The sequence below is a fragment of the Indicator indicator genome, chromosome 9 (genome assembly GCF_027791375.1).
Source record: "Indicator indicator isolate 239-I01 chromosome 9, UM_Iind_1.1, whole genome shotgun sequence".
Classification (NCBI taxonomy): domain Eukaryota; kingdom Metazoa; phylum Chordata; class Aves; order Piciformes; family Indicatoridae; genus Indicator; species Indicator indicator.
Genome location: NC_072018.1, coordinates 21025180 through 21052803, shown reverse-complemented (window position 1 = coordinate 21052803; position 27624 = coordinate 21025180). Strand labels below are relative to the sequence as shown.

The following is a 27624-nucleotide window of genomic DNA, read 5'->3' as shown; positions in this document are numbered from 1 at the left end:
CCCAGACATATGTTCTCCTCCCCTCGTACCAGTACTGGCACCTGCCTGACTCCTTCAGTGTGCTAAACCTAGCGAAGGAATAGAAATGTGTCATTAGTTTTTGACAATTAGTTACAGAATAAACTTCATATAATAATATATCGTTATGAATTGTTTTTATTTATTATTAGTTCCTATTATTAATTCAGAAACATCAAATTATGAATATGTATACAGGATTAACCATTCACATACATAATTATTGAAATAGTTTATGAAGTAACTAATTATACAGTGATCATTAATTGTAATTATTTAGAATTTATGTAAAAATTATTTGAAAAATTATTATAAATTATATATAGAATATCACACACAGATAAGGCTTTGCTGGCCTAGCACCAGGCAAAGGAAGCACCCACCTTGGCAACCTCTGCCACAGACATGCTCACGGCTCTTCAACGTAATTTCATTTTAACGCATCACCAGCCAAACGTCATCTGCTTTCTACCTAGGGGATACTTTTTATGTTCCACTCAGCTCACGCTGTCAGCGCCGGCGCCCCGCGGCTCCCTCAGACCCTGGCTCCCGCACACACTGCGGCAGCCGCCTCAGGGTTAACGGCGGGACACGCTCCCTGAACCTCATTGGACAGCTGCTCCCTTTTCCCTGCCCCCTTCTGGCGGGACGAGGAGAGGAGGAATGGGTTTGCGCAGGGTGGAAGTGGAGCCTGAGAGCTGTCGTGCATGCGCACTGCCGCGGGTGTGCGTTGCGGGTCTTGGCGCTAGGTCCCCAGCCGCGATGTTCCGCCGTCCCCCTCGTAATTTCCGCGGTCGGCGGCGTGCGGCCTCCAGCGCTAGCAGCAGCGACGAGGAGCCAGACCAGGCTGCTGCTCCACCGTCAGCCCTCGGTCTCAGCTCCGACTCCGAACGGGAAGTGGAGCCTGAGGAGGACGACGGGCACCCCGGCAGCGCCACCGGGAGCCCCGAGGGCGCCAGGGCCACGGCAGCAGAGGGGCCGCTGTGCCCAGAGGGCCCTGCGGGCAGCCCCGAGGGAAGGGCGACTTCGGGGATCGGGCCGCGTCTCGCCGGCGCTGGGCCGGCGCTGGGTGGAAAGGTGCTGCTGAGCTTTGGTAGCGAGGAGGAGCGGGAAGGTAAGGGTTCGGTGGCACTTCCATGTTCAGAGGAACCTCCCCCGCGTTGGGGTGGCAGACAGTACCTTCAGACCCCACCGACCCGGAAAGCGCCGTAGGCTCGGAGAAGAGCAGCCAGGCTGGAGGCTTGGATGTACGGGCTGCTCCTCCCCGCTCCGTTTGTGGGGAGGGGTCCTGCCTGTCTAAGCTCTGGGCTGGCGTCACCTCTGTGCTTCTTTGTGACCGGAAATAGCAATAGTGTGTTATGGATAAGGCTCAGGCTTGTAATTGAAACGCATATAAAAGCGTTTTGAAGATGACACACTTGTGTGGTTTGGGCTGGGAAGTAGTCGAAAGCTTCTTGGAGAAGACCGGGGAAAGCCGGTAGATAGTATGTGATTCCATGCCTAACCTAGTTAATGATGACTGGGCCTAGATAACTGAAACTTAAATGTTTAATTGAGTCTCATGGGCTGCTCCTTGTGTGGCTGATGACACGAGACAGGTGAGGGCAGTCCTCAAGGAGTCACTTAGTGATGGACACAGACTGCAAAGAAATATTTTAACAGCACAGTGTTGCTGCATTGAGGAGGCTGAGCTACAAAGTGTTAAATTGCGAGATGATAAAGCTGTGAAACTAGATGATCTTTGTGCAGTCAGAACTTGAAAAATATGCTGTGCATATACAGATTACATGTACTTTATTTGTAAAACATGTTTATGTGCACATACACTGTTCTCTTTGTTAATGTTGCTCAGAATAGTTTTGTTTTATCTGGATAGGTGATGAAGAATTTTTTAAAATTAAAAAACCATCCTTCAATGAAGTGACCTTTAGAATTCAAAAGAAAGCAAGCCCTTTACCTTCGCAGACAGAAGCAGAAGAAAGCAAAAGTAAGTACCTTTTTCAATTAAATATTTTATGGAATACTCATATGGTAATGTATTACAAAATTGGTAAGCGAATAGTCATGTTCAGATACTGATGTTAGATGTGTTTTATTTGTTGAATCCAGGATTTTGCTTAAAATGTTACTTTACAGGTTTATAATTTAAATCTATTTGCGCTGATGTTATTTTCTGTATGATCTTGGTAAAACAGTGTCAGAACTTGGAAGCTGATGTTGAGAAGACCTGTAGTATATCAGAGTAAATAAGCTTCTGATAAGTTTATACCTTAGCACCATGTCTTCTAAACTATGTGGCAACTATCCACTGCTCTTGCTCCTATCAGATCATAGTTTGATCTGAGTATTTGCATTAAGAGAAAAGGTGAGCTGTTCTGTTAGAGCACTTGATTATTTTAATTGAATACCTAGATGACTCTGGTAATACTCCTAGCCTGATTGGACTATAGGAGGTTTCCCGTTGGAATGTTTAGGGCTTCTGTATGCTTAAAAGTTCTAGTCCCCTTTTGACCCCTCTGTCAAACTCAGATGTTTTGCAATGGTTACATAAAAATAGATTGAGAAGTAATTTCCTTTGTGCTAGAGATGAGATAGTAAATTTTCTTAATAATTTCTTATAAAATTATGTCTTACTCTTTTCACAGGTGGCATATTTTGTTGTTCTGTAATGTGATGATTCACAGAAAACGTAGTGGCTGATGAAGAGAAATGGATGTTTTTAAAGAATTCAAAGATAATTTGAGACATGACAGACATGTATAAGCCTTTAAAGTTTAGATAAGTTCTCCCTCATTCTAGTGCATAAAAAACCCCAAAAAAGCTTTCTAAATACAGTTACGAAGTCAAAGGAGATGAATCCAGACATGATGTCAATTGTCAGGGTATTAGTCAGTTGCCATCACAAATCTCGTGTCATTGCTTTTGTGCTTGTAAATGTGCTCTGTGTCTCAGAAGGACACATTAATTTAGGACTGTCACAGATACTTGATTAAAAACAAGAACGGCCTTGTAAATTGCCATCTCGGAGTGCTGGAAAATTTGATATGTTTTGATGATGACAGGTAGAGATAAGTGAGAAGTCTTTGCTGCAGCAAGGTGTAACTAGTTATGGCACATAAGCTTCCAGCAGCTGAAACTGACATTATGAATCTTATATTTTTTTCCCCCCTAAAACAGAAATCTGCCAATCGGAGCCTACAACAGTCAACACACAAGGCACTTGTAAAGAAGATGAGGAGGGGGATGAAAGTTATTCTTCACCAAGTCAGGACTACAACAGCTCAGCCTCTGAAAACGAATCCAGCTCCCTACAGAGGAGGAAGGATTTATCAGCAAGTTAGTTTCTTGGGTTTTGTTTTTAAAGGAAATTATTTTGGAATATTCTTTGTTTGACATACATGTTGAGAAGTGAGATGAATCCCACTTGGCTTAAATCATGTAAGATGTAGGCATCTAGAGTCTGCTGAGTCAGGGCTACTCTAAAAGAATTGTGATGGTTCTCCAGTGTTTTTCGTTGCAGATATTTGTAGTCTTTCTGTTAGTTTTGGAAATAGATCAGAAGTTGACTATTGATTTGGGAAGAAAGGCAGCAAAAAATTTGTGTAATGGTGCAGAGTTCACTTTGTGAGATTAAAATACAACCTGTTTTGTGCTAATTTGTGAACTTGGATTCCTTTGTAAACTCACTAAGTTTAGGAACCCACATCCTTTGGGGAAATGGAAAAGACAAGAACAGGCTAACAGCAATTACTGAAAAGAAATTCTTTTTTTTTTTTTTTTTTTTAAGACTTGAGAGATGCTTTTTAAGGGTGCTTTTCTATCTCTTTGTATTCAACATGGTACTCTTAATAGAAACATACCTTGTGTCCTGTCTTCAGAATTGTATTGAAATAAGGTGGCATTTTGAGCAACAAAGTGTAACTTTTAGTTTTTTGCTTTGATTTTCTTGCTCTGCAATGCAGGTAATATCCCCAGCACAGCTTCCATTGAGGCTGCTCGGAGGAAGCGTCAGTTAGCCAGGACGCAGGCTGATTATCTTCCACTGGACGTTTCAAACAGTCATCGAGTCTCTCAGAGAAGACAAAGCAGTGACTTAGAGAGTGAAGATGAGTCTGATATGAAGAATATCAGTTTGGCTCCTAAAATGAGAACTCTTCGGCAGAGGATGGCTGAACACATGGGTGAGTTTGTGCCATTTCTTCCAGTGGTTGTGGGTTCGGTTTTTTTGCTGATACCTGGAAGAATGTGGGACTTGTCCAGTAGGAAGTTGTATGCAGCACAAGGCTTTGCCCCTCAGGGATATTGTACTTTAGGTTTATGAGAGACATTAACCTGGTTTTAGGTCTGACTAATGTGGTAGTGCAGGATGCTTTGAGAAGTCTTATTGACCTCAAAAATTGCCTTCTAGGAGGCACAGCAGTTAATGTGAGTAAAGCTGTTGTAAATCTTGCCTTCTGTTTCTGGTCTGGTCTTCTGAGCGCTCTTTCTACATTGCCATTATGACTGTTCTTGAAAAGAAAGGAAAAGAAACCCCAACAACACAGCTCTTCAGAAGTAAACAAACCTACAGCATGTGAAGCCTACCTAGCTTTTCCATTGCTTTTACCTTCTTATAGCTACTTACAGTTTTGTTTGGGCCACTGGTTTATCTTATTTGAATAAGTGGGTTATAAGGAATGCATAACTATGAGCTGATTGATTGCTGGTGAGATTTTTTGTATGTGTAGTAAAGTGTATGTTTTGAAACAGTCAAGGGTTTGCTGTATATAGTGTCACTGTACAGACACTGCTTTATACTCTTACATGCTCATATATTATACGGAGTTTTGCTTTGAAATAAAAATGAGATGCTTGTGCTTCTTCTACTGCAGTAGTAGTGGATCGAGAAACAGTGTATTGGGGGAAGTTAGTATTGGTGTGAATGCCACAAATCCTACTGGCCAGTTTCAAGTTCTCCTTGTCTTTCAATTTGGAAGCTCTCTGTCTGCAGGTTTTTCATCTGCTGTGGTATTTTTTTGTGTTACATCACTTCCCAGTAATGACTGGGAGAAGCATCATTGCTTTAGAGGGTGGAGAACATGGGAGGGAAAAATGAAGGATGTGATTACATCTAATAATGATTGTTTTAACTTCCAGTGACTGTGAGCGATGAATCAAGTGAAGATGAAGCGCAAATTAAGTGGGAGGAACAGCAAATAAAGAAAGCAGTAAAATTCTCTCAGGTGATGTGCTTTCTTAACCATTGGAAGTTGCTTTTTGCTCATAGGCAAGAAAGCTTCTCCGGAATACTATCATATCTCCGTTCTGTCCTCTCAGAGAGGCTTTTAGGAAGTTATACTCTGATTCTTCAGGATAAAGATTAGCAATATGGGAAGGTGATAGTGAAAATCCATATTATCTGCCTAACTGTTAGGAAGCGGAGTATTATTGCCTGCCTCAAAAGCAGATACCTATTATGTGATGGACTGAAAAATGGAGAATAAAATTCTGAACTTAAAAGGAAAAGTATGTAAATAATACAAATGTAAAAAAGTTGCAAAGCAGAAATTATTCTTTTACCATGCTAATTACATAATCCTCTGTGGGAACCTGAGAGCTTTTTTTTCAAAATTCAACAGAATTCTGTCTGTGTTCTGATAGATAATTGGCAAAAATAAACTGTGTGTCTGCTGATGAGCTATAAGTTCTGTTCAGGCTTGAATCGCCTGTTCTGGATCAAAGTGGGAAAATCTGAATAACCAGTTCTTTGCCAGAACAGAAAATTGAGAGTAGTAGAGGACTAGGAAAAAGTTTCATCTTTTTGCTGCTGAATTTCAAGTCCTATATGATTGGTCTTCTAGGTTCTCATACTCATTTCTGGAAAACTGTTTACTTCTATTGTTCAGGGAGCTGCAGTGATTTTTAGTAGCAGACTTCGTTAGTTGTGGAGTTGATTGTTTCAACAGATTGCATTCTAAAACAGTAGTCGTATATCAAAGTCTAGCCAAAAATGCAAAGTATCTAGAAGCGGAAATTCAGTGGAATCCTTTTTTAGTTACAATTCCAATTAAGGTGAGCTGTCAGAGTGAAAAATCTGTCTTTTGTTAGAAGGTAGCATTCATTTACATTGAGGAAGGTAATCAGAAAGTTGACTATGAGAAAATAGAATATTAAATGACTAATAGATGACAAATATTACAGCAAATACTTTTAAAATAGTTTTTTAAAAGCAAGATATTAGTAAAATCACATATCATTACTTCTTGTCTATAGTGTTTTTACTACGTTTTATACTTAGAATCTTGATGCTAGCAAAGTCTCAGCTGTCAGTACAGGAGAATCATTATGCATTATGGAAAGCCATTAATATTGCTGTCTTGGTCTGGCAACTTAAATGTATTCTAAATCACAGATTGCTTTGTGCTGTTTCTGTGTGTGTATGTACTACATGTTTTTATGCAATATATGTACAGTTTTCTTACACTTTCAGTTTTCCATGCTTTTTGTTACACTTTTCTGTACAATATTTTCTGTATTCAATTTAACTGAAATATGTATCTTTGTCTTGCATACTGAAATAAGTCTTATTTATCTATAGACTTGCAGAGGGAAAATGGCAGTGGTATATTAAAATATAACACTTAAAATTCTGTAGGAAACTTATGATGATGCTTACCTGCAGCATCTGCATAAATCTCAACCAGCTAAACCAAAGTTTGATCCATCTGTTCCTCTTCCACCTGTGGACTTGGAAATTGTGAAAAAGCGACTGACTGAGAGGTAAATCTTCCTGTGAACTTAAATTTTGACGTCTCTGAGTTTTTGTCCCAGAATGACAGCTTTGAAGTGTAATTTTTTTCTAGAATGCTGGAGGATTTTTTTGGTTATTTCAAGTGTAATATGCATGTTATGTCCATCAGAGTAGGACAGATTTTTAACTACCTGGCAGTGATTTGTTGTAGGGTGTTTCAACTAGAAAGTTGATTTAAATGGCAGCCACTTTTTATGCTTGCTTGGAGTTTTTGACAGGAGTGTTCAATATTATGTTTGCCCAGCAAGCAGAACTATATACAAGGGCAGATAAAGCTGGCAATCCTACGCTGTTATTGAGGTTCTTATACTAGCTGCAAAAATAGCTCAGTATTTCCTGAAGCAGCAGTAAGTTCTCTATAGCCCATTTATGCAAACTAGAACTTGCCTTGATGTTTTTTTTCACATGGTGTGCCTCACTGTGACTTTTGACAATTCAGCAGCTGTTGAATGGGCAGCTGAAGTGCCCTGGGGTGGAAGTGGGAACCCCCAGGAGAGTGTGTGAGAGGGACAGCTATGATCAGGCATCCTACGGTATGCCATCCCCTGTCATCTCTCACAGTGCTGGAAGCAGCTGTTCAGATAAGTTTAGACAAGTAACAACATATATCTGAAATATAAATAAGTGCTTTTGACTGGCATTGGGCTCTGTATGCCTTGCTTTTTACAGGCCATCACTGACCTGCTTGTTTAGAGAATTACAATTAAATTGGACTAAATATTTTTGTGGAATTGTGCACTTTTTTGCCATAACGACCTGAACCGACCAAGTTAAACAAAATGTGAGTTCATGTGTAGAATCAAATAAGAAAAATGAGAGTAAGACTTATCAAGAGTGGAAAACCTATTAGGAAAAGAGCAAGAAGGGGAGGGAGATCCTGTTTGATGTTAGCTAGATACATTTGCTTAACATGATAAATCCTGAAATAGCTCTTTTTCAATAGTTGAGAACGGTAGCTTGGTTTAATGACCTTCTGTGAAAAGTGTTCCCTACTTCAGGGAAATTAAATAAGTTGTCTGTTTCTTGGTTCTGTTACAGCCTTGCTCAAGCTGAGCAATTAGCTGGGATATGTAAGAAGGGAACGGTGCAGTGGGGTGGCAGGGAGGAAGAGGAAACTGTTATATGTGTAACCATTTCCATACTACCAACCTGTTAGTGACAGCACTAGGCATGGGTTTCTTGGGTTTTATCACCCACTAACAGCAAGGGCCCTCTGTTTAGTAGTGAGCACCTGGTGAATACTTAAAGGTACTGCTATCCATGCACCTTAAATTGAACTAGGATGCACATGCTGATGTGAACTGTAGTTTTCGCCAGATAATGTTGGGCAGAATCTGCTTAATGTGAGATTACAAAATTTGGCTTTTTGTGGTGGTTGGTTTTTTTGGGGTTTTTTTTTGGGGGGGTGGGGGGGGAGGAAGTGTGGCATGTTGAGGGATCTAGGTAAAATGTTGGTGGTGCTTTTCAAACCAGCCCCATGTAAATAATGTTTGAATCTGAGGCATGATGCTCGTCCAGGCTTCTGTGAATCTTGGCATGGATAAATCTTCTTAGCTCATACAAGGCTGCTTATTAGCACAGGCAAAGATTTTGTATGTGATTATAATGGGAAAAATGTTTTGGAATGTATCAGCTGTTAACGTGGTGATTGTTTCAGTTGTCTGGGTTTCTCTTTTTGTAGGATAACATCATTACAGAATGTGCACCGTGCCCACCAGAGGGAGTATGAAAAATGTATAGAGGACATTGAGAGTTCAAAGATAAATGTCCGGGAGTTAGAGAAATCTTCAGATGCAGTTCTGAATTTCAAATTCTACAAGGGCATGAAAATATATGTAGAAAATCTTATAAATTGTTTGAATGAAAAAGTAGGTATATTTGCCACTTTTTTCCGAGTTTTTGGTGATACAAGTGCATTCTGTCAAAAGATGAGTTTTTGTTTAGATATTACAAAGCATAGCACCCAGTTAAAAATCAGTTTTATGAGGTATTGTAATGAGGAAAAAGTAGATTTGCCCTCATGCAAAGTGATTATTAAGATTGTATAGAAACACTGACTTGAGCTGTGGTCTCACCTAGATTCTGTTGGATGAAAACAAAATGTTGGAGGGAGTTTTCTGCAGGTCTGATAAACAAGGATGCACTGAAATTGAGAGGTGGTGCTTAAGTTCACTTTTGGGATCTCTCAATGTTTTTACTCAGAGTTACATAACAGAGGTAGTAAGGGAATTGAGTAAGAGAGCTATATGAGAATTTGTCTGTTATCAGCTGCATCTGTTTCCTGAACTGCAAATTTTGTATATTGATAAAGATGAAGATTGGGAAATGGGAAGGAGCCACTTAAAGTTTGGCCTCAGTGAAAGTAAACTGCCCTTACCCTCTATAGGAAGTGCTATCAAATCTGATTAATGTCACTTAATTCTGTTGCAGTTGTGAATTTCTTAATGTAACTTCACAGAGGAAAAAATGTTAATGAATATGTTAATGGCTGGTGGATCAAAAGCAAAGTGACAGCAAATTAAGTGCACCAATAACGTCTTGTGTAACCCTTCCTTATGAAGTCTTAGGTAGGCATGAGCAGCTGGCATATTTTGTTTTTTGCAACAAAGCCTGAAAAGCTCCAATGAGCAGAAACTTTTCTATCTGTGATACTTTGGTTCTAATTTCATGACTATACTAAACATGATGGAAACTGGCTTTTTTGCATTTTTTTTATTAATTGAAAACCTGATAACTGTTTGCTGTATTTCAGCTGAAATACATTAATGAGCTGGAATTGGCTGTACATGTGCTTCTTCAGCAACGGGCCTTGACAGTACTGAAACGAAGGCAAGATGAGCTAAAAAATGAATCTACTTATATTCAGCATCTGACAAGTTAGTATGAAGTTAGAAGGTATTTTCTTATCTAACCATTCACTTTTTGAGCAGAAATACAGTTACTTTTTGGATGAAGTTGTTCATTTTTGCCTTTGATTTCCTTTCCCCTTCCCATTGTCAGTAGGTATGTTCTGCTGTACTTCAGCTGAAATCCTTACCTCACTAGTGCCCAAGATACTGATTTTTCAAGTAGTGATCATAGGACGACCAAGTACTTGTCAATTTTTAGCTATTCAGCCCAGCAATTTCCCCTTAACATTGAAAACAGAACTTTTCCAGTAAGTCTCCAGTAGAAAAAAATACTGCACTCTTCACATCTCATATTTTCTTTCCACACCAATGTATTGTTTGCATGCAGCGTGAATCTTGTAGCTGCTCCTATAAACAAAAAACATACCAAGAAATCCAACATCCAGAACCAAAGCCTTTAAAGGGTAATATGCTTGGAGTTGCTGGGAACAGATGGAGGCCGGATGCACCAGTTTATGGTAACTACTAATCATACAGGTTCAGTCTTCTCAGTACACAGGGTAAGCTGCTGAGGAGAGAAAGCTAGGAGCCTGTAACACTTTGTGAGATGTTGTAGCAGACTGACAGAAGGTGTTGAGGAAAAAAGGGTAGTGCTATAATAATGGCTGCTGTTAAAGTGGTTTTACTTAGAGCTCACTGCAGTGAGACTGTATTTGTGTGTTTTGTTTATTTCTAGTTGTATTTAATACAGTGAAGAAGCTGCTTTTTCTCGTATGATGATGCTTCGTTAGTAGTACACCTTTTGTTGGCAGGTTGCACACACAGCAGGAGGCTTATAGTGATTCAAATGAATAGCCCAACTAGAAAATGCTTCTAGTTTCTAATGTTGGACTCAAGAATTTGAGTAGAGGTAACAGTTCACAGAATCAGTGACCACTCAGATAACAGGAGGCAGCAGGCAGCCAACTAGTCACGACATCTAAATGCAATGATTTTGACTAGTGTAAATCAGGGATTTAGCTTCTGTTATGATGCAGGAACTAAACATCAAACATTAGTAATTAGTGATTTTTATTTTTGACATAGAGATTAAGGTAGCTCTCTACCCTTGCCTTTCACACTGCTAGAAAACTGCTGTGGAAGGTGTCAAATTCCTTTTCCAAGATGGGGAAGCTGTCTGCCTTGACGGGAGTGTCAAACTCACCTTTTCATCAAGTGCTATAAGGGAATAGCCACATGGGACTATATGCAGTTGTCGAGTGATATTTATTATGTGTTACTCTGGAGTCTGTTAGAGTTTTGTTTAGGAGGTTTGATTTTTCTTTGGTTATCTTCCAAAGGAATAATAGAGAATCAGTGTTTTCTTACTGAGAAATGTAATTTGAAAATCATACCATTCTATTTTTGGCTGTTTCTTCTGATAGGTGGAAATGACAAACCAACTAATGGTGGATTAGAAGGTGCTGAGAAGATGCAGCTTCTGGAAATGTGTGAACATCGAAGGTAGGTGTTACATGTATATGCATTTAAGTCTGATAAATGTGCTGTACGCTGTCTTTGACATTTATGGAACAATGAACATAAACTTGTAGGATGACTAAATAACAGTACACAAAAAATAGATACTTGCTTTTGGAAATTCAAAGCACTTGGAAATCATGTTTGTTACTGACATTCTCTTCATATTGATTTGTATGTGAGTGTTAACAAACCTGGTCATTTTACTGATTGGAGGCTCCAACCCTGGAAGTGTTCAGACCCAAGTTGGATGGGACCTTCAACCACCTGATCTATTAAGAGGTGTCTCTGCCCATGGCAGGAGGGGTTGGAAATAGATGAAGGTCCTTTCAACCCAACTCAATCTATAATTCTATTATTTCTTCTTCTGGTGTTACTGAGAGCTTTGAGAGTGTTTTCAGTTGCATTGGTGCCTCAATTCATAACTAATCTGAAACAGCAAGAACACTGGAATTTTAATGGATGAAAAATGGTGTAATAAGAACTTCCACCTGAAGCAGTTAAATGCTAGTTGATGTAAATAACTGCATATAAGTGCTTATGCAAAAGCATTTCCATATCATGCATAATTTTTGTGTGGCAGAGATGTGAGCTATTGATCTTGCAGCCTTGGTGTTATGGCAATATTTTTTTGATCCCAACTGGCACTTGAGTGCTATCACAATTGTTACGTGGGTTATTGCACAAGTAGTGCAAGACTGAGACATCACAGACAGAGAGCTCAGGAGTTTACTGTACAGTAAAACTGTCAGTGTCCACTACCATGCTGGATTAGTGATCCAGATAGGATGAATGATTAGCCTTAGCATCAGGAATGAGGTGAACTGAAGGTTATTGCATGGTTTGTAGGGGAGATCAGAGACACTACTCCAACCTCTTATTGTCAGTTCCCAAATCCCTTCCTCCTGCAGTTTCAGTGTCCATACAGTTAGATATTTATTACTGGTCCCTGATTGTGTTTCCCTAGGCTGTTGCTCTTGCAACATTTATTAGATTTTTTTTTTTTTAAGTTGTATCTTTGTTAAACTTCCTTCTGCATACCTGAGGAGGACAACTCACCTGAGGTCATTTTACAAAATACAGGACCTGCAGGCGCCAAGCGAGAGAGCGTTCAGGAGAAGCTGATCACCACGAAGGCATGTCGAGTGATGATGAACTGAGTCCAACAGAGGTGCATGAGTTTCAGAAGAGCAAAGGTTAGTGACAGACTTATTGTGATGTCCTGGAAGAAAATCTCTGAACAATTTTTTTCCTTTTAGGGAAAATGAAGAAATACTTGATTTGAGTTACATACTTTTGTTACACCCTGTAGAAAAGCAATGCCTTCAGACTGTTTGACCTCACGACTTGAGAAGAATAGGAGTGTGGTTGTAGTTCTTTGAGTTATGTGGAGGTGGCATTACACATGACAAATGCTTCAACTAGAAGTAAGATCTTTCGGATTATGCCAAAGCTTAACTAACAGCACTCAATGCAATGCTACAACATGTTTTGTATAATCAATTCCTTTCTTGAAGATAGAGTGAATTAGAGCTCAATCTTTCAATGTCCTGAATGACTGAATAAAGAGGAGCAGGGAAAGGCATAATACATTTTCTCCAGATAGCAGCAGGATTTTAATGTCTGATATTTAATTACTGTAGTATTAAGTCTGAAACACAGTGCCTGTTTAAATCCGTGATCATGAAGAAACTTGCGTTTTCTGATAGTATTTCTGAAACTGGGTTTTCCAGGGAGCCAGTTTTAAAAACTCATTTCAGCGTTAAAGATAAATGACACAAGTGCGATTATTATTTATCTGTTTCTTATGTGCTGTAGATGCACTCTTCACCTTATGCCTCTAAGTTCTGTGATTTTTTTTTTTTATTTCCAATGAATATTATTCATAGATAACGTTGTAGAGGATAGTAGAAAAATCTTTGAAGATGTACATGCAGATTTTTGTGACATCAGAAAAATCCTGTTGAAATTCCAGGAATGGAAAGAGAAGTTTCCTGACTCTTACTGTGATGCTTATATCAGTTTCTGCCTGCCTAAGCTATTAAATCCATTGATTAGATTTCAGTTAATAAATTGGAACCCTCTTGAGGTAGGTGCATTAACTGTCTTTATTTTCTTCCAAATTTGTCTGTATTTGTGTATTCTGTATTATGTGAAAAATGAGATGTTTTTCTGTACACAGTGCATTAGAAATCAAGAGAAAGATAGAGCTGGTCTCAGAAATTGAAGCATGTGGTTGGAACCGTCTTAACTCTCTCTGATAGCTCCAGCCCCTTTTGCAACACTCCCTGAATTCTTCTCCTGGGTTCTTTGAGGATTCTTTAACAATCTCACCCTTTAAATTCTATCTTTAAACCTGTTTTTCCTGACTTGCTGCTTTGGCCCTGAATGGGCCAGTGGTGAGGGTGGATCTAAAATGAAGTGGGAATCTGTGGTATCACTGGATGGAGATTTTTCTCTCACCCATGACCAGCTGGGCAACTAACAGGAATGATCTTTCAACAGAATTTTACAGATTTGGAAGAGATGCCTTGGTTCAGAGCTATAGAAGAATTTAGTGATACCAAGAATGTATCGGAAAGGGATGATGCCAAAAATGTATCAAAAAGGGATGATGATCATGATCAAGAAGTTCTGTCTAGAGTGATCAATAAAACTATTCTTCCAAAAATTACAGGTATAGTAAGATTGTCTTGGAAAAGTTCACTGCAACTTGGCAAGCAAACCTTAAATAAATGCAGTAGCTGTCAAATAATATTACTTACATAATGGTGGTCCAAGATGTAGTGGTTATGTAGTTCCAGTGTGAGACTAAGGTAGTCTCTTCTTAAGATTATTGTGAGGAGTTTAGCTTTTTCTGTTTACTTCTGTTATGTTGTAATACCTTGAAACTAGAGCAGATAATTACTAATTATACTAATTACTGATTATTACTATAATTATTATGAATAAAATAAATTTCTATTTTTCTGGGTTTTTTTCAGCATTTGTGAAAAGTGTGTGGGATCCTTTATCTACTTCACAGACAAAGAATCTTGTACAGCTTTGCAATAATGTCTTTGAAAAACAAGTAAATTCCAAAACTGAACTCGGTCAAGCGAAAGAGGTACAAGCCACTGTGGTATGAGGAAGGGAGAACTTCATCTGTGTGTGCTTTCTGTGTACTTTCCTATGGGCATGTAGAATGTTGTCCTGAGGTTCAGTTCTGCCTACTCATTTGTTTGGTCAATTTGTATTAAGATTTAAGAGTTAAACTTCTATCTCTCTGATGCTCTCCTTATTGAAGATGATCAGAGGTCATAGAATTGTTAAAAACATGCTGAAGTCTGCTGCTAAGCTATGCCCCTTAGATGTTTAAAAGATGCCTTGGATCTGTTTAGACCCTTTCAGGGATGAGGATTCAACTACTTCCCAGGGGAGCCTATTCCAATGTTTGATAACCCTTTCAAGACACTTTCATGTGATATCCAATCTAAACCTCTCATAGTGCAAGTTGAGGTCACTTCGTATTATCCTATCACTTGTTACTAGAAAGAAGAAACACTCACCTCGCTACACCCCCCTTTCAAGGGAGTTGTGGAGAGTGAGAAGGTCACTGAGCCTTCTTTCCTCCAGGCTCTGGTTCCCTCAGCTGCTTCTCAGAGGGCCTGCTTTACAGATATTTCACCAGCTTTGCCGCCCTTCTCTGAACTTGCTCCATGTCTTTCTTGTAGTGAGGGCCCCAAACCAGAACACAATACTCCAGGTGTGGCCTCACCAGTGCTAAGTACATGGGAGCAATCACAGTGTGTATTATGCACAAGTGGCAACTGTGCTGATCTCCAACTAACTTGATACACTTCTTGATAAGCAAAATAACCATTGAAATTGTTACAGATGGTAGATGAAGTATTTCTTGTGATGACATGTTAATGATTATTTTTTTAATAGGATTTGATAAACATGGTTGTCCAAAGAATGAAGAAATCTATAGAGGAAGATGTATTTATTCCTTTGTATCCTAAAAGGTAGGCTGACTCAGACTCCTTTGATCTTTTCATCTTTTTAATTCTTCTACCCTTCTTCTCCACAGATGTATGTCTACAATAATTCAGTTAACAGCTTAAGAGAGTAAACATGCCTTTTTACTGTTTTATTTTAGGAAAGGTTATGAACCCTTATTTCTGTTACTGAACACTTTCTAATAAGGGTAACTCCACTGACTTAATGCTTTTTATCCTCCTGTAACTAAAGGCTTTTAAATATGCAAGGTCTACAGTTTAGTTTTAGCATAGTACATATCTGCAGGTGTGTATTAGTTTAGGTGCCCTGGTGTTGTGTGTATGTGTCCCCTGATTCTGCCTGTCATTCCTAGAACAGGAGCTTTATTGTTGATGGTTATTGCTGTACACTATTTCAAAGACAGTAATAAATAGGAGTCTGATATATGGGGTTAAGATACAGCTAGGAAAGAAGCTTTACTAAAGCTGGTGTGGGATGTTTGGTTCTAAGTGATGCTGTTTTGATTTGAAGCCATGAAATGTAGACACAAGTAATTGGTAATTTTACTGGAAAGTATTTTGTAGTAGCTATATTATAATTGGTTGAAACTGACAAAGCTCATTCTTTAGACTGACCTTGATTGTGCTTGTGGCTGTAACTGATGAAAGAATTCCAGAGTTTACATTTCTCTTTTAAAAATAAACAAAAAATAAATCCTTTTTTTTTTTTCCTTCTTTCATGGCCAGGACTGTGGAAGACAAGTCATCGCTGTGTTCAAAATTCCAAGAAAGACGGTTTTGGTCAGCTGTTAAGGTAAAGAAAATGCAGCACCCTTTTTTCTTTCTTAGAAATTGATTTTAGGGAAAAAATATTTTGCAGTCAGGAAATGTATCTGCAGGCAAGATGGATACCTGGGAGATGAATAAGTTTGGTTTTTTTATTAGGATAGATAACCAATTTTCTCAGTGAAGGATTTATTCTCTGTGCAACCTGCATGTGATGATTTCAAAAAACTATGAATCAACAGTGTATTTCAGTTTACCCAACTGATACATCTTCTGGAAGAGATTTTGGTCTGACCATCTGTTCTGATGTTTTTTGGTGTGGGTTTTTCAGTGGTGTGTGGTGTTTTTGTTTTTTTTTTTTTTTTTTTTTTTCCCCCTCAAGTAGGTCAGCCAGGCCTGTTGACCTTACATAATATTAGTCACTGTCATCTAAAACTATGGGGACAGACATTCTGCTTTTGGGTAGAATGATGATGGCACTAAGTTGTAGATAAAATTTCAACAGAATTTCATGGTCAGCATAGCATGAGATTGGTAGAATCACTGTAGCACAGTTTTATAAGTAGCATAGCAGAGAATTTATAACAGCTTAGCTTATGGTTTGTAATCGCTTGGACTCTGCAGATCAGGTCAAATCTTAATATCTGGTTTGCAGTATTACTAATCTAGACTAAACATATGCAAAGGAATATGAGTCACTTAATCCTCTGAGGAATCAGAAAACAGTGAGGGGTGTCCCTGGCCACCAGGTGGGCTCATTTGGCTTTGCTCTCCAGCAGCAGCTATGGTACAAGTTCCTTTCTTTTGAAAAGCCTGGAAAGTTGGATGTGTTCAGGTCTGTTTGGCAAAGGACTTGCCACTTCTGCTCTTGGAATAAACTGCTCTCCAGGAATCTCTGGCAGACAGATGAAGAGAAAGCAAGAGGGAGCTTAATACTTAGGGGTTAGGACACCAAGCAAAAATCAAGGCAGAGTTGGGGTTCTGATCCCACCTTCTAGAACTGTATGTTGCTTTCATGGAAGCCAGACCTGGGTGCTTTTCTCTGCAGACTTAAGTTTTCTCTTTTTAGCTTTTGATCTCTGTTTTCACTGGCACAGTGGTCATCTGAAGGGGCAATAATGGGCAGCAATTTAAAGTATTTTTGGTTGAATAGTTGTCATTTTTCTGGAGTGGAGTCGTGAATTCACCCCAAGGTAAATAGTGCTGCAGCTTGTCTGTTAAACTCTTGGGACCTACTTCATACTTAAAGTAGTGCAACTTATTTGTTCTTGATACTGCTCTCTGACACTGAGACTGCTGCCATTGTGCTGCCCCCCCATTCATGCTGTGAAGCCTTGTCTTTCAGCACTCATTAGGAGTGGCCTCTAATGTGTGCCTGAAATGGTACTGTGGAATACTAATTGGTTTGAGCAAGAAGTGAGCCAGGAACTGTTCTCATGTGAAAGAGATGATGGAAACGTCATGTTCATACCCTGGTACTGGCTAACTTGCCTGGTGTAGATAACTGTAGCTCAATGTGCTTCTTGGTTACTACATGGTGTACTTTCCTGATTCATGCTGGCCAGTGAAAGCACTCCTTTCTCTTTGTGTTGTGGTCACTCATGTTGTTACACGGAAGTGTCCTACCACACAGTCCAGAAGTGTGCAAAGGTGTTGGGCTTTGTGAGCACGTTTAAACTGGCAGCTGCAAAGATAGCAGGCTGTGTCTGTGAGGGCAAAATACTGAGTTTGTTACCTGAAAATTATCCTTTTCTGAGTTAAGGGGGGGAAATAGTTCTTACATCACTCAAAACTGATAACCATTTTAAGGATTAACAGTGATAGAAGCAACAGAAGAAAACTCAGTACCAACTACAAAAAGAAAATAATCTTTGTGCTGCTATGAACCATGGCTACCAACCTCATCATGTTATGAGGGACTGCATGAAGTCTTACCTTCAGCAGATGTGGTCACTTTTTTATTCATCTTGGATTCTCTGGCAGTTTGCTTAGAGTTGGATGTCACTTGGTTTTGGTCCCTATCTCTTGTAAGAATTGTATCTTAATACTCTTTGCTTTTTTTTCTCCGCACTTCTAGATTTGACTGAAGTATGTTTAAAGTGTAAAGCACAGTCATCTTCTGTACTTGGGCTTTAGCAAATTGTTAACCGATTAGAAAGGTAAAATCCTCTTCCCAGCCTTTGGAGGCCATATAAACACTTATTAGGGTGCAGTTCATATGTACAATTAATTATCCTACTTGATAAAGTTATTAACTACTTACAGCTTATTAGTAGTTAACTGACAGCAAGAGTGTAAATCCTGGGGTTTGAGTATGTCAATTGGATGGGATATAAAATTATCTTTTTACTCCACATAAAACTTGTAATACTGTGTTTTAGTGCACTTCCCATCCACCAGGTATACATATTCTGTCTCTTCATTCCTGCAGCTGCTCTCCAATGTTCTTCTTTGGGATGGCATTGTACAAGAAGATACACTCCGTGGCTTGGGACTGAACAAGCTGCTGAATCGTTACCTTCTTCTGAACCTCTTAAACACACCGCCAGGGCTGGATCATATAGAAAAGTGTAATAAGGTAAAAGATAATATGTACACTGGAAGAGGGTTTATACTAAAAGTGTTTTGGTTTTTTGCTATCGAGTGATCAAAACCAAAGATGGAATATTTAAAAAAATTAAAATTTAAACATTTTAATTTTTTTTTTTATATTGACTTTTTAAAACTTGGTGCGTAAAAGCATTTTGGAGCAAATATTGGTCCATAGGTTCTTAAGAACAACTGCTTGTAGGGATAATCAACCTTCAAAGAAAAAACACATTGCTAAGAATGACTGAACCTGCCTAAAAGAAAAGTGATTGTGATGAAAAGAGGCCAGACTGAAAGGTTCAGCCAGTTTATTTGAGCTTCACTCAGGTTTAACTGTAAGGCCCAAGCAAAGGATTGACTTGAACTTCCCTCACAGATCTAATGTGCCACTTAGAGGCTTTCTCAGACACAGTGGAAGAATGCTCTGTTAGAGCTTAAAAGCAAGAATATATAACAACCTGAAAAACACACTAAACATTGCATATGTTAGTCACCTGAGGTTATAAATTTACATCATGCTAAATAGTCAGGCTCAGTCCCAGGAAACAGTCCTTTGCCAGTGTCCTGGGGAAGGGTCTCCATACAGTCAAGATGTGCTGGAGAGGTGAATCTCAGTTCCCGACCTGAACCTTACAGCTTTTATCCCCTGATTTATGTGACTGTGGACAAGACTATGCCTGAGTGGGTTATTCTGGCTGGAAATGGGGTTTTTTTGGCAATGTAATGGAGTTTCCCCTTTCTTCATTCCATCCATGGGTAGATTTCACTTGTCAGGTTTTAGTTCTCTGAATGATACAGTGCTGCCCTGATTAGTGTATGGCTTATGGACAGCTTGGGGCTGAGCTGTCTACACAGCTCCCCATGGGTCATCTGCATAGATAAGGCCTCAAAGAAATCCAAGGCTGGGTCACCTTCACAACCCTATGAGTTGCCTGCATGCACTAGACACTGCTGAAACTTGTTCACAAACTATGAGCCAGACAATCCATGCAGAGATGTGACTTAGTTGTACTGAAAGACTTTTTAAGCTTTTTACAAATATTTGTGTGCCAACAGGTGGTTGCATGCCTCCCAGAAAGATGGTTTCAAGGTCTTAAAAGTGGTTCAACTCTTCCTGAATTACTCAACTTCTGCCAGCACTTGCTGCAATGTGCCCGTACACTATACAAGAATAACCACAGGTAATAGATAAGGCTTTCCTTGGGATTTAAGCACTTACTTTAAACAAAGTTGTTCAGTGATTTCATAAATTCCTTAAGTCTTGTATATTTGATGCTTTTGAGGATGTTCTCATCACGTGCATGCATAAAGAAAAAGATGGAGTCTGTGTTGCAAGCAGTGCTTCTTCAGGTCTAGTTTAATGCCACTTTGAGGTGCTAGATGATGGGTACCTAGTGATCAGTGTAGCCAGGGTCACCTGATGACAAGGGACTAAGGAGAGATACCCAACTCTCTTTAAAGTTAAGTATACTTAGGTTATGTACCTAAGTGCTGGTATTAATTAATTTTTTTCCCTTTTATTTTAATAGTGATGAAACAAAAGAAGTTCTTCTCCTGCTGGTGAAAGTCAAAGCTCTGCATATTGTTGAAGATTTCATTGAGGAGTCTAAACTCACACACCTTAAATCAGTAATTGGGAAATAGAAATTTCTGAGGCAATGCTTACATTACTGAAACAAGGCTCTATTCACACTAAAGGAGTTCTAATGAAATTAAATTAGTGGTTTACCCTCTCAAAGATGTGGCAATTACTGTCTTACTGTTGAGGGTTTTTTCCCTAATGTCTTCTCGTGCCATCTTCTCTTAGGTTAAGGGAGCCTTTGTACAAGTTACAGTTGTCAAAGTAAAGCAGTGGTTCAGGCATTCTGAAATGTGTAACAATGTTTTATTGGCTTATTCTTTTTGGAAGGATTCCTAGAAGGATAGGAAGTGCCCTGTAAAGTTTATCACTGCTAGCCAGTAGACAGCTTTACAAGCTGCTTTCAGTGTTAATTGCTAAATATCTCTCCAAGCAGTCTTTGAGTAGTTCTAACGTGTAGTCTGTGGTGACTTTTGGTAGGGTTATTGTTAAGCTGTCTCTGGCGGAAAAAGAATTCATCCTGTTGCAGGGAGTTTGACCCAGGTATGGAAACAATGGAAGTCAGCATGCAGATCAGGAGTTTGTCTGATCAGTGTTCATGGATGGGATAATGTTTAGGGAAGAGCTGCACAGGAGAACCTCTGGGGAAGAGGGAAGGAAGACAACACATCTGGTGTGCATTGGAGTTTTGTTCTCAAGTGATTCAAGCTGTACTGGTGTGCACTGAGCTGAGCTCTGCTTTTCAGAACAGATACCTTGATAATGAGAAGCACAAGAACAACCTTAGATACTTTCCAGTAACTGAACCTCTAGGAAAATTTCCCTTTTGCTCCCATTGTACCCTTATTAGATTTCTAGCATTTCAAAACACTAGAATAAGAAGAATGCTCTATTTGTAGAAACTGTTGTGCATCACAGACATTTTTGTGGTTTTTTTTTCAAAATATTAGAGCTGGAATTTAACTCTTGCAGACTTAATCCCTAAGATACTTTATATTTTCTAAGTTAAAAGTATATTTTTGTAAAGTATTTTAATTGTAAATAGCTTTGTTCATTGTTACAGACAAGATTACACTTTTAATTGTTTTATTTTGAAAATAAAATATTTTGCTTTGTTAATGAGACCTTTGAGTTATTTAACATGTGACAAGGGATGTTATTTAGAAGTATGGAAAAAAAAAATCTCAAGACACCAGCAATACTTAACATTACCAGTTCATATAAAAGGGGTAATTGTAATATTACATATTTCCAGGTGGCCAAGGAGAAAGAGGAAGAAGGTATGAAGTCTGCCACAACTGATGTGGGACAAGATGAGAGAATGTCAGCTCTGAAGAACTTGGCAAAAAAAGCTGGCCCATCTTTTGTCAGGGCCAAAGCCTACTCAGCCCCAGTGAGGAGCACACATTCCCCCTGGACATCTTCATGGAGGTGACAGAGAAGGTATACTGTGTGGACCAGTCACCTACAGCCTTCTGGGCCCCACCAAACTCTGAACAGAGTTATGTGGCTGCCTCTTCTCCTCAGCAAGCACTTGTGGTGGAACTGCTGGGAGGAGCAGTTTCTACACAAAAGTGAGGGCCAGGAGTAGGAAAGTCTGCTTGCCCCCTTGTCAGCTAGCGGCCTGGCAATGAATGGCTTGCTCTGTGCAGGTGACAGCTGCTGCACTTCCTCATGGAGCTCAACCTGGAAATCCTTTTGAGAAGGAGGTGGCTGCTGCATTAACTGAAGCAGCACCAGCAGCAGAAAGGGCAGAGAATGTGAGGTGCACAAACAACATGACACCAAATGTTTTGAGATGCAACATCAATGCTGGGTGATAAAAAGAGATTGTCAGATTGGTTCTTCACCTTAACCAAAATAAACCACAGCCATCTGACTGTATTCCTCCATCATGTACTACTGGGGACTTGGTTTCATGTCCCATCACAGTCCTCCAGTCTCATCTTCTAAAATGATATGGAGCATCTCTCTCTGTACTTAACTCAGGCTGTTCAAAGCTGAGAAATTATCAGGTAGCAAAGTATGTTAGATGGTATAAGAGAATGGCACTAAGGCATCTTACATATTCAGAAAGGGCAATTAGGTACTGCCCCTGAGTAATCCAAAAATCCTGCTCTAATTGTAAAGTAGCCAAACAGAAGTGCATGGGAGGCAGTTAACACTGGAGCTCAGGCCTTCTGTCTGCTTTCACTAGGGAAAGTTCTGTGAAACCAGCATCCTCCTCTGATGCGTTATGAGCACTTAATCATGAACCTCACCCTAACTCACATGACAGCTTTAATAAACTGTCTCGGTTCTTGAAAACTGATTTCAGACCACTTGTGCATGCTGCTCTCTTGCCAGACCAGAGCAGCAGTACTATCAGAAACATTTTAACGGAAGAACTAAACTGCATTTAGTCCAAAAAGTGTGTGGTTGGCTCAGACATGTTCTGCTTTTCCTGCTACAGCCCATTTCTGAAGTGAGTAGCCAAGCAGTTCTACAACCAGCCACTACTGAGTCTGAAAAATAAACAGAAGCATCTGGAAATGAGAACACAACAACTTGCCTGGGGAGGACACAAATCCCTCTCCTTAACTGCTAGTTAAAGAGGGGGGCTCCTTATTTCTGGATAAGGGTGGAGCATAGCACTACACTCCCCAGAAAAAAAAGCGTCAGGAACAGAAAGTTAATGTTCTGCCACAAACATTTGTATGCTTAGAATATTTCAGGAAAGGGTAACTTTATTTGTTTCCTATGTATATACAAAACTTGACAACTGATAACTCATATGGCAAATTTAAAGTAAATACTTGTTTTCTGGGTGATTCCTAGACTGCAAGCCCCATTATTTTTTAAGCTCTTCACTCACTTCTTTCCAAATTTTCTCCTCTATTTTTGAAGTATCATATTCTCGCAGCATATCAAACTCCAACCATGGCTGGCTCCACTTCTGTGCTTCCTTCATTTTCTTTTCAGGTAGCTCAAACTTTATTCCTTTTATATTGAATTTTGGCCTTTCCCACCGTTTTGACCATGGTTTAGGTTTCATTCGTACCTGCAGCTAAAGTGAAAGATTTTAAACGTTAAAAAAAAAAAAAGAAAGGTTTCTGGGTCTTCCAGATGCAGATTTTAGCTTATTCTTCCCTGACACCTACCACTCCCAAATCAGTAACCACATAAACGTTTCTGTAAGAAAAGCTGTTTTCTCTGCACAGTATTATATGGAGCGATGTGGAGGCCATGACTTCTTAGACTCATTTTGGTTGGAAAAGTCCCTTAAGATCATTGACTTCAACCATTATCTAACCTTACAAAGTCCACTGCTAAACCATGTCCCTTAGGTCATCTGTGTCTTTAAAACACCTCCAGTGATATGAAATCAACCACCTCTCTAAGGAGCCTATTCCAGTGTTTGAGAACCCTTTCAGTCAAGAAGTTTTGTCTCATATTCAATCTAAACCTTACCTGGTACACCTTGAGGCCATTTCCTGTCATCCAATCAATTGTTACCAGCACCCACCTTGCTCCAACCTCCTCTTAGGGAGCTGTAGAAAGCAAGGTGGTATCCCCTCAGCCTCCTTTTCTCCTGAATAAACAACCCCAGTTCCACCAGTCACTTTTCACAAAACTGTTCTCCAGACGCTGCGCCAGCTTCATTGCCATTCTCTGGACTCACTCCAGGACCTCAGTCATGCCTGTAGCGAGGTCCCCAAAACTGAATGCAGTACTCTAGGTACGGCATCACCAGTGCTGAATCCAGGGGGACAGTCACTTCCCCGGTCGTGTTGGTCACATGCTTCCTGACACAGGCTAGGATGCTGTTCCCCTTCTTGGCCACATGGGGACACTGATGGCTCATTCAGTCATCAACACCCCCCAGGGGCTTTTCTACTAGGCAGATTTCCAGTCACTCTGTCCCAAACCTGGAGCATTGCATGGGGTTGTTGTGATCCAAGTGCAAGACCTGGCACTTGGCCTTGTTGAATCGGATAACACTTGGCATCAGCCCATCCAGCCAGCCTGTCCAGGTCCCTCTGCAGAACCGTTGTAGCCTCAAGCATGTCAACACTCCCAGCTCAGTGTCATCTGCAAATTTACTGAGGGTGCACTCAATCCCCTTGGTCCAGATCATTGATGAAGATATGTAAGAGAATTGGCCCCAATACTGAGCCCTGGGAACACCATTTGTGACTGGCTGCCAACAGGATTTAACTCCATCACCACCATAAACACATCTTCTTGTGTATTTTCTAATTACCTGTTGAGAATGGTGAATATTCACATTCTCAACATTCTTTTCCTACAGACTGGCAAAAAAACTTGCCTTACTTTGTATCCTTTCATCACCCTGGTAACTAATGCAATGGAGAGCTGTTTAAAAGTTACCCACAAGTGCTCTGAAGCACATGGCTCCTACCTTGTTTACAGGAACCTCTTCGTGGTCTAAACGGGACACAGGTTTCATATTCACATCAAAAGTACTATACTCAGGAAAGGCATCTCGCAGGTACATCAGATTGTCATCCAGCCTCTTTTCCAGCTTCAGAACCTCGATTGCTTGGATTTGAGGATTGTACAGTTCGTAACATATTTCAACACCTTAGAGAGGGAAAATCTGAGTTAATGAACCAAATTAGTTAGAAATACCAACACCAACTGTCTTCTCTGCACAGTATTATATGGAGCGACGTGGAGGCCATGACTTCTTAGACTCGTTTTGGTTGGAAAAGTCCCTTAAGATGTTTACTCTGAGAACATCAGTATTTACATCTTCCCCCATTTTATTATAAACCAGAATATGAACCTATTACAAGACTCTGACAATCTGCTGCTTGTTCAACAGTTCATGCATACATCTCCAATTCAACTGAATATGTCTTGCTCAAACCGGGCGAGTTAGCAGACTGCCCAAGCCCAAATGCAAGCACAACCATGGTGTATCACGTTCAGTTTCCAGAGAATACAGATCTAAAAGTCATTAAGTATACAGACAAAAAACTACAAGGTATAAATATGGCACATCAGCATCTGCGTACACAGTTTTAAACCTGCAGTATCCTCCAGTAGGTAGACTCATGATTCGATTTTAACCCATTGTTATCCTCTCTGCAGACAATTTCTACACCAGCTGTCACATACAATTACTTTTTTGCTTACCATTTCTATCCTACCACCGTTACAAACCCACCTTGGTCTTCTATAACATTCCGAAGGACAAAGGTAGCACCAAGTCCCTTTCCTCCTCTCTGGATGCAGATGCCCACAAAGCGGCTGGCCTTCTCGCTGGCATAGGGGTTTGCAGTGGTCACAGCAAGTATACTGCCTGCCAAAACCCAGAATCAGTAAAATAAATGGACTGTTCAAATAAACACCTATCAAAATGTGGGAAGAGTCAAAGTTCAGGTACATTTGGAAAATCCCTTATTTTCCATGGAAACTGCCACAAACAGAATAAGCTTCTAACATGCCCTGAATTAATACGGTAAAGTGATTCTGGACGTTAACTATAAAGCTTCTTCACCTTTACCTTTTACTCCTCATTATGCAAACTGAGTAAGTATTCTCCTTTCTTGAAGTTTAAACCTGAAGTGCCAGGATTTAAAAGCACCTAAAAAGTATTATACTTTTAATGGAAACTAGATGTAAATATGAAATTAAAATATGAAGTAGTATGTATAGAAACACATACCAGTTGATCCAAAATATCTGAATAGATTAGAATCATCTAGATTGGAGGGTACCTTTAGGATCACAAAGTCTTGACAGTAAACCTAACAATGCCAAGTCCACAACTAAACGATGGCCCTAAGTGCCACATCTACACATCTTTTAAATACTGCCAGAGATGGTGACTCCACCTGGATAGACTGTTCCAGGGCTTGACAACCATTTCAGTGAAGAGTAATATCCAATCTAAACCTCTCCTGGCACAATTTGAGGACACTTCCTCTCATCTTTTCACTTTTTACTTAGGAAAAGAGACCCACCTCGCTACAACGTCCTTTTGGATAGTTGTATTCAGTGAGAGGGTCTCCCCTGAATCTTCTTTTCCCTGTATTGGTTAGCCCCAGTTCCCTCAGCTGCTTCTCACAAGACTTATCATCTAAAATGTTAAGGACGCCCCTGCTCACTGCAGGGGAGGCTTGGACTAGCTGACTTAACTTTAAAAGTCCCTTTCAACTCAAACTATTCTATGATACTATGATGTTCTATGACATTCTCCAACATGCATCTCACCCCACAAAAAATTATGATGAAATTACGGAAGTTCTAGCACTGTTACTGACCAACATAAAACTCTGGTATGTTGAAGACTTTCCGTCTCTGTATCATATCCTTTCTTTCCATATAAAATTTAAGAGGATCTGTTCTCCCTCTGGGAGGTATAAATTCAGGGCTCAAGAACCTGTAAGAAAACAAAAACTTTAGGAAGTGTAAACCAAAGCCTTTTGCAGCTCCATTGCACAAACAGAAATACATGCTCTTACAGCTGATCTCAAGGTCTAGGCCAAAAGCAAACACAGACCCATGTTCCTGTCACCTTTTAGCATACTGAAGAGTTGCATGCCTTTAACAGAAGAAAACCTCATAATAAAGCACAAAGTTCCAAAAATCTTTACTGCCATACCTTTTTTCCTGCTTCACTGTTTTTAAGAATTCTAGAACACAGTAGTTAAGCATTATTTCAGCATTAGATCTTTGCAAATATTTTTTGTGTAATAATACCACGGAACTTTAAGAAGGTGCTCACACAATTATCAGCAGACTTGAACACCGTGCTAAGTACTAGGACACTCTACCTCCTCTCTTCTTTCTGCTTCTGCTTGTCAATAATGACGGGCTTCGGAGGCGGCTGAAATTTTGCTGGCTTTCCATCGCTGCTGATTCGATAGCTTGAGCAAGAAAAGCACTCTGTGAAAAAAAATACTTTTTTAAACCCCCGTGTTTCAAGTTGAAATGCCCCCAGCAATTACAGTTCGAGATCCCACCCCCGCAAGCCAGGCCCCGGGCGCCCTCCACCGGGAATGCCCCAACTCGTTCCCGCTCTCTCAGCACACACGCCAGGGTGCGCTGAGGGGCAGGGACAGATCGCTAACAGCCGCTCTCCGCCGCGGGCAGGAGCAGGGTACCGGGCAGGCGAGGGATAAGGGGCACAAACGGTCCTCACTGGCGGGAAAGGAGGGCCGGGCAGCGGAGAGACTCCGCGGCAACAGCCTCCCGCAGGCCGCTGCCATGGCGACTGCGGCCGCTTCCGATCTGCAAGCACATGCGCCCAGCGCCGCTATGGCAAGCGCAAAGGGCCATAGTAGGACCAAGCGCGAAGCGGAGGTGTGGCTGGATGTGTTGTTTTCTCCTGCCGGCAAGGTGAGGCTGGGCGTCCTTCTGAATTCTAGTGACACACTCATGTTACGATACATTTCGTGGAGGAGAGAGGTGGTGTTGTCTTTCCCTGCAATATACTGAGTAGTTGAGTTACCATCCTTGATGACTGGTATTTAAAAGACCATTTAAAAGTCTTGGTCCTTAGCG

At 40.2% G+C, this 27624-nt stretch overlaps 2 protein-coding genes across 2 annotated transcripts; one reads left to right on the top strand and one right to left on the bottom strand.

Moving 5' to 3' along the window:
* Positions 1-780: 780 nt before the first annotated feature.
* On the top strand, positions 781-20379 carry GCFC2 (GC-rich sequence DNA-binding factor 2). Its single transcript, XM_054383503.1, has 18 exons — positions 781-1138; positions 1904-2005; positions 3196-3354; positions 3981-4199; positions 5155-5240; positions 6653-6777; positions 8490-8676; positions 9561-9684; positions 11082-11160; positions 12259-12371; positions 13065-13268; positions 13664-13852; positions 14160-14281; positions 15106-15182; positions 15903-15969; positions 18373-18519; positions 19587-19711; positions 20060-20379. Exons 1-18 carry the CDS (start codon positions 781-783, stop codon positions 20172-20174), a joined length of 2598 nt encoding a protein of 865 aa, XP_054239478.1. The 3' UTR covers positions 20175-20379.
* A 2460-nt stretch (positions 20380-22839) lies between these two features.
* MRPL19 (mitochondrial ribosomal protein L19) lies at positions 22840-27329 on the bottom strand. Its single transcript, XM_054383675.1, has 6 exons — positions 27263-27329; positions 26895-27006; positions 26382-26500; positions 25283-25417; positions 24512-24693; positions 22840-23155 (listed from the first exon to the last, which is right to left on the bottom strand). The coding sequence occupies exons 1-6, from the start codon at positions 27327-27329 to the stop codon at positions 22940-22942; spliced, it is 831 nt and encodes a 276-aa protein (XP_054239650.1). The 3' UTR covers positions 22840-22939.
* Positions 27330-27624: the final 295 nt, after the last annotated feature.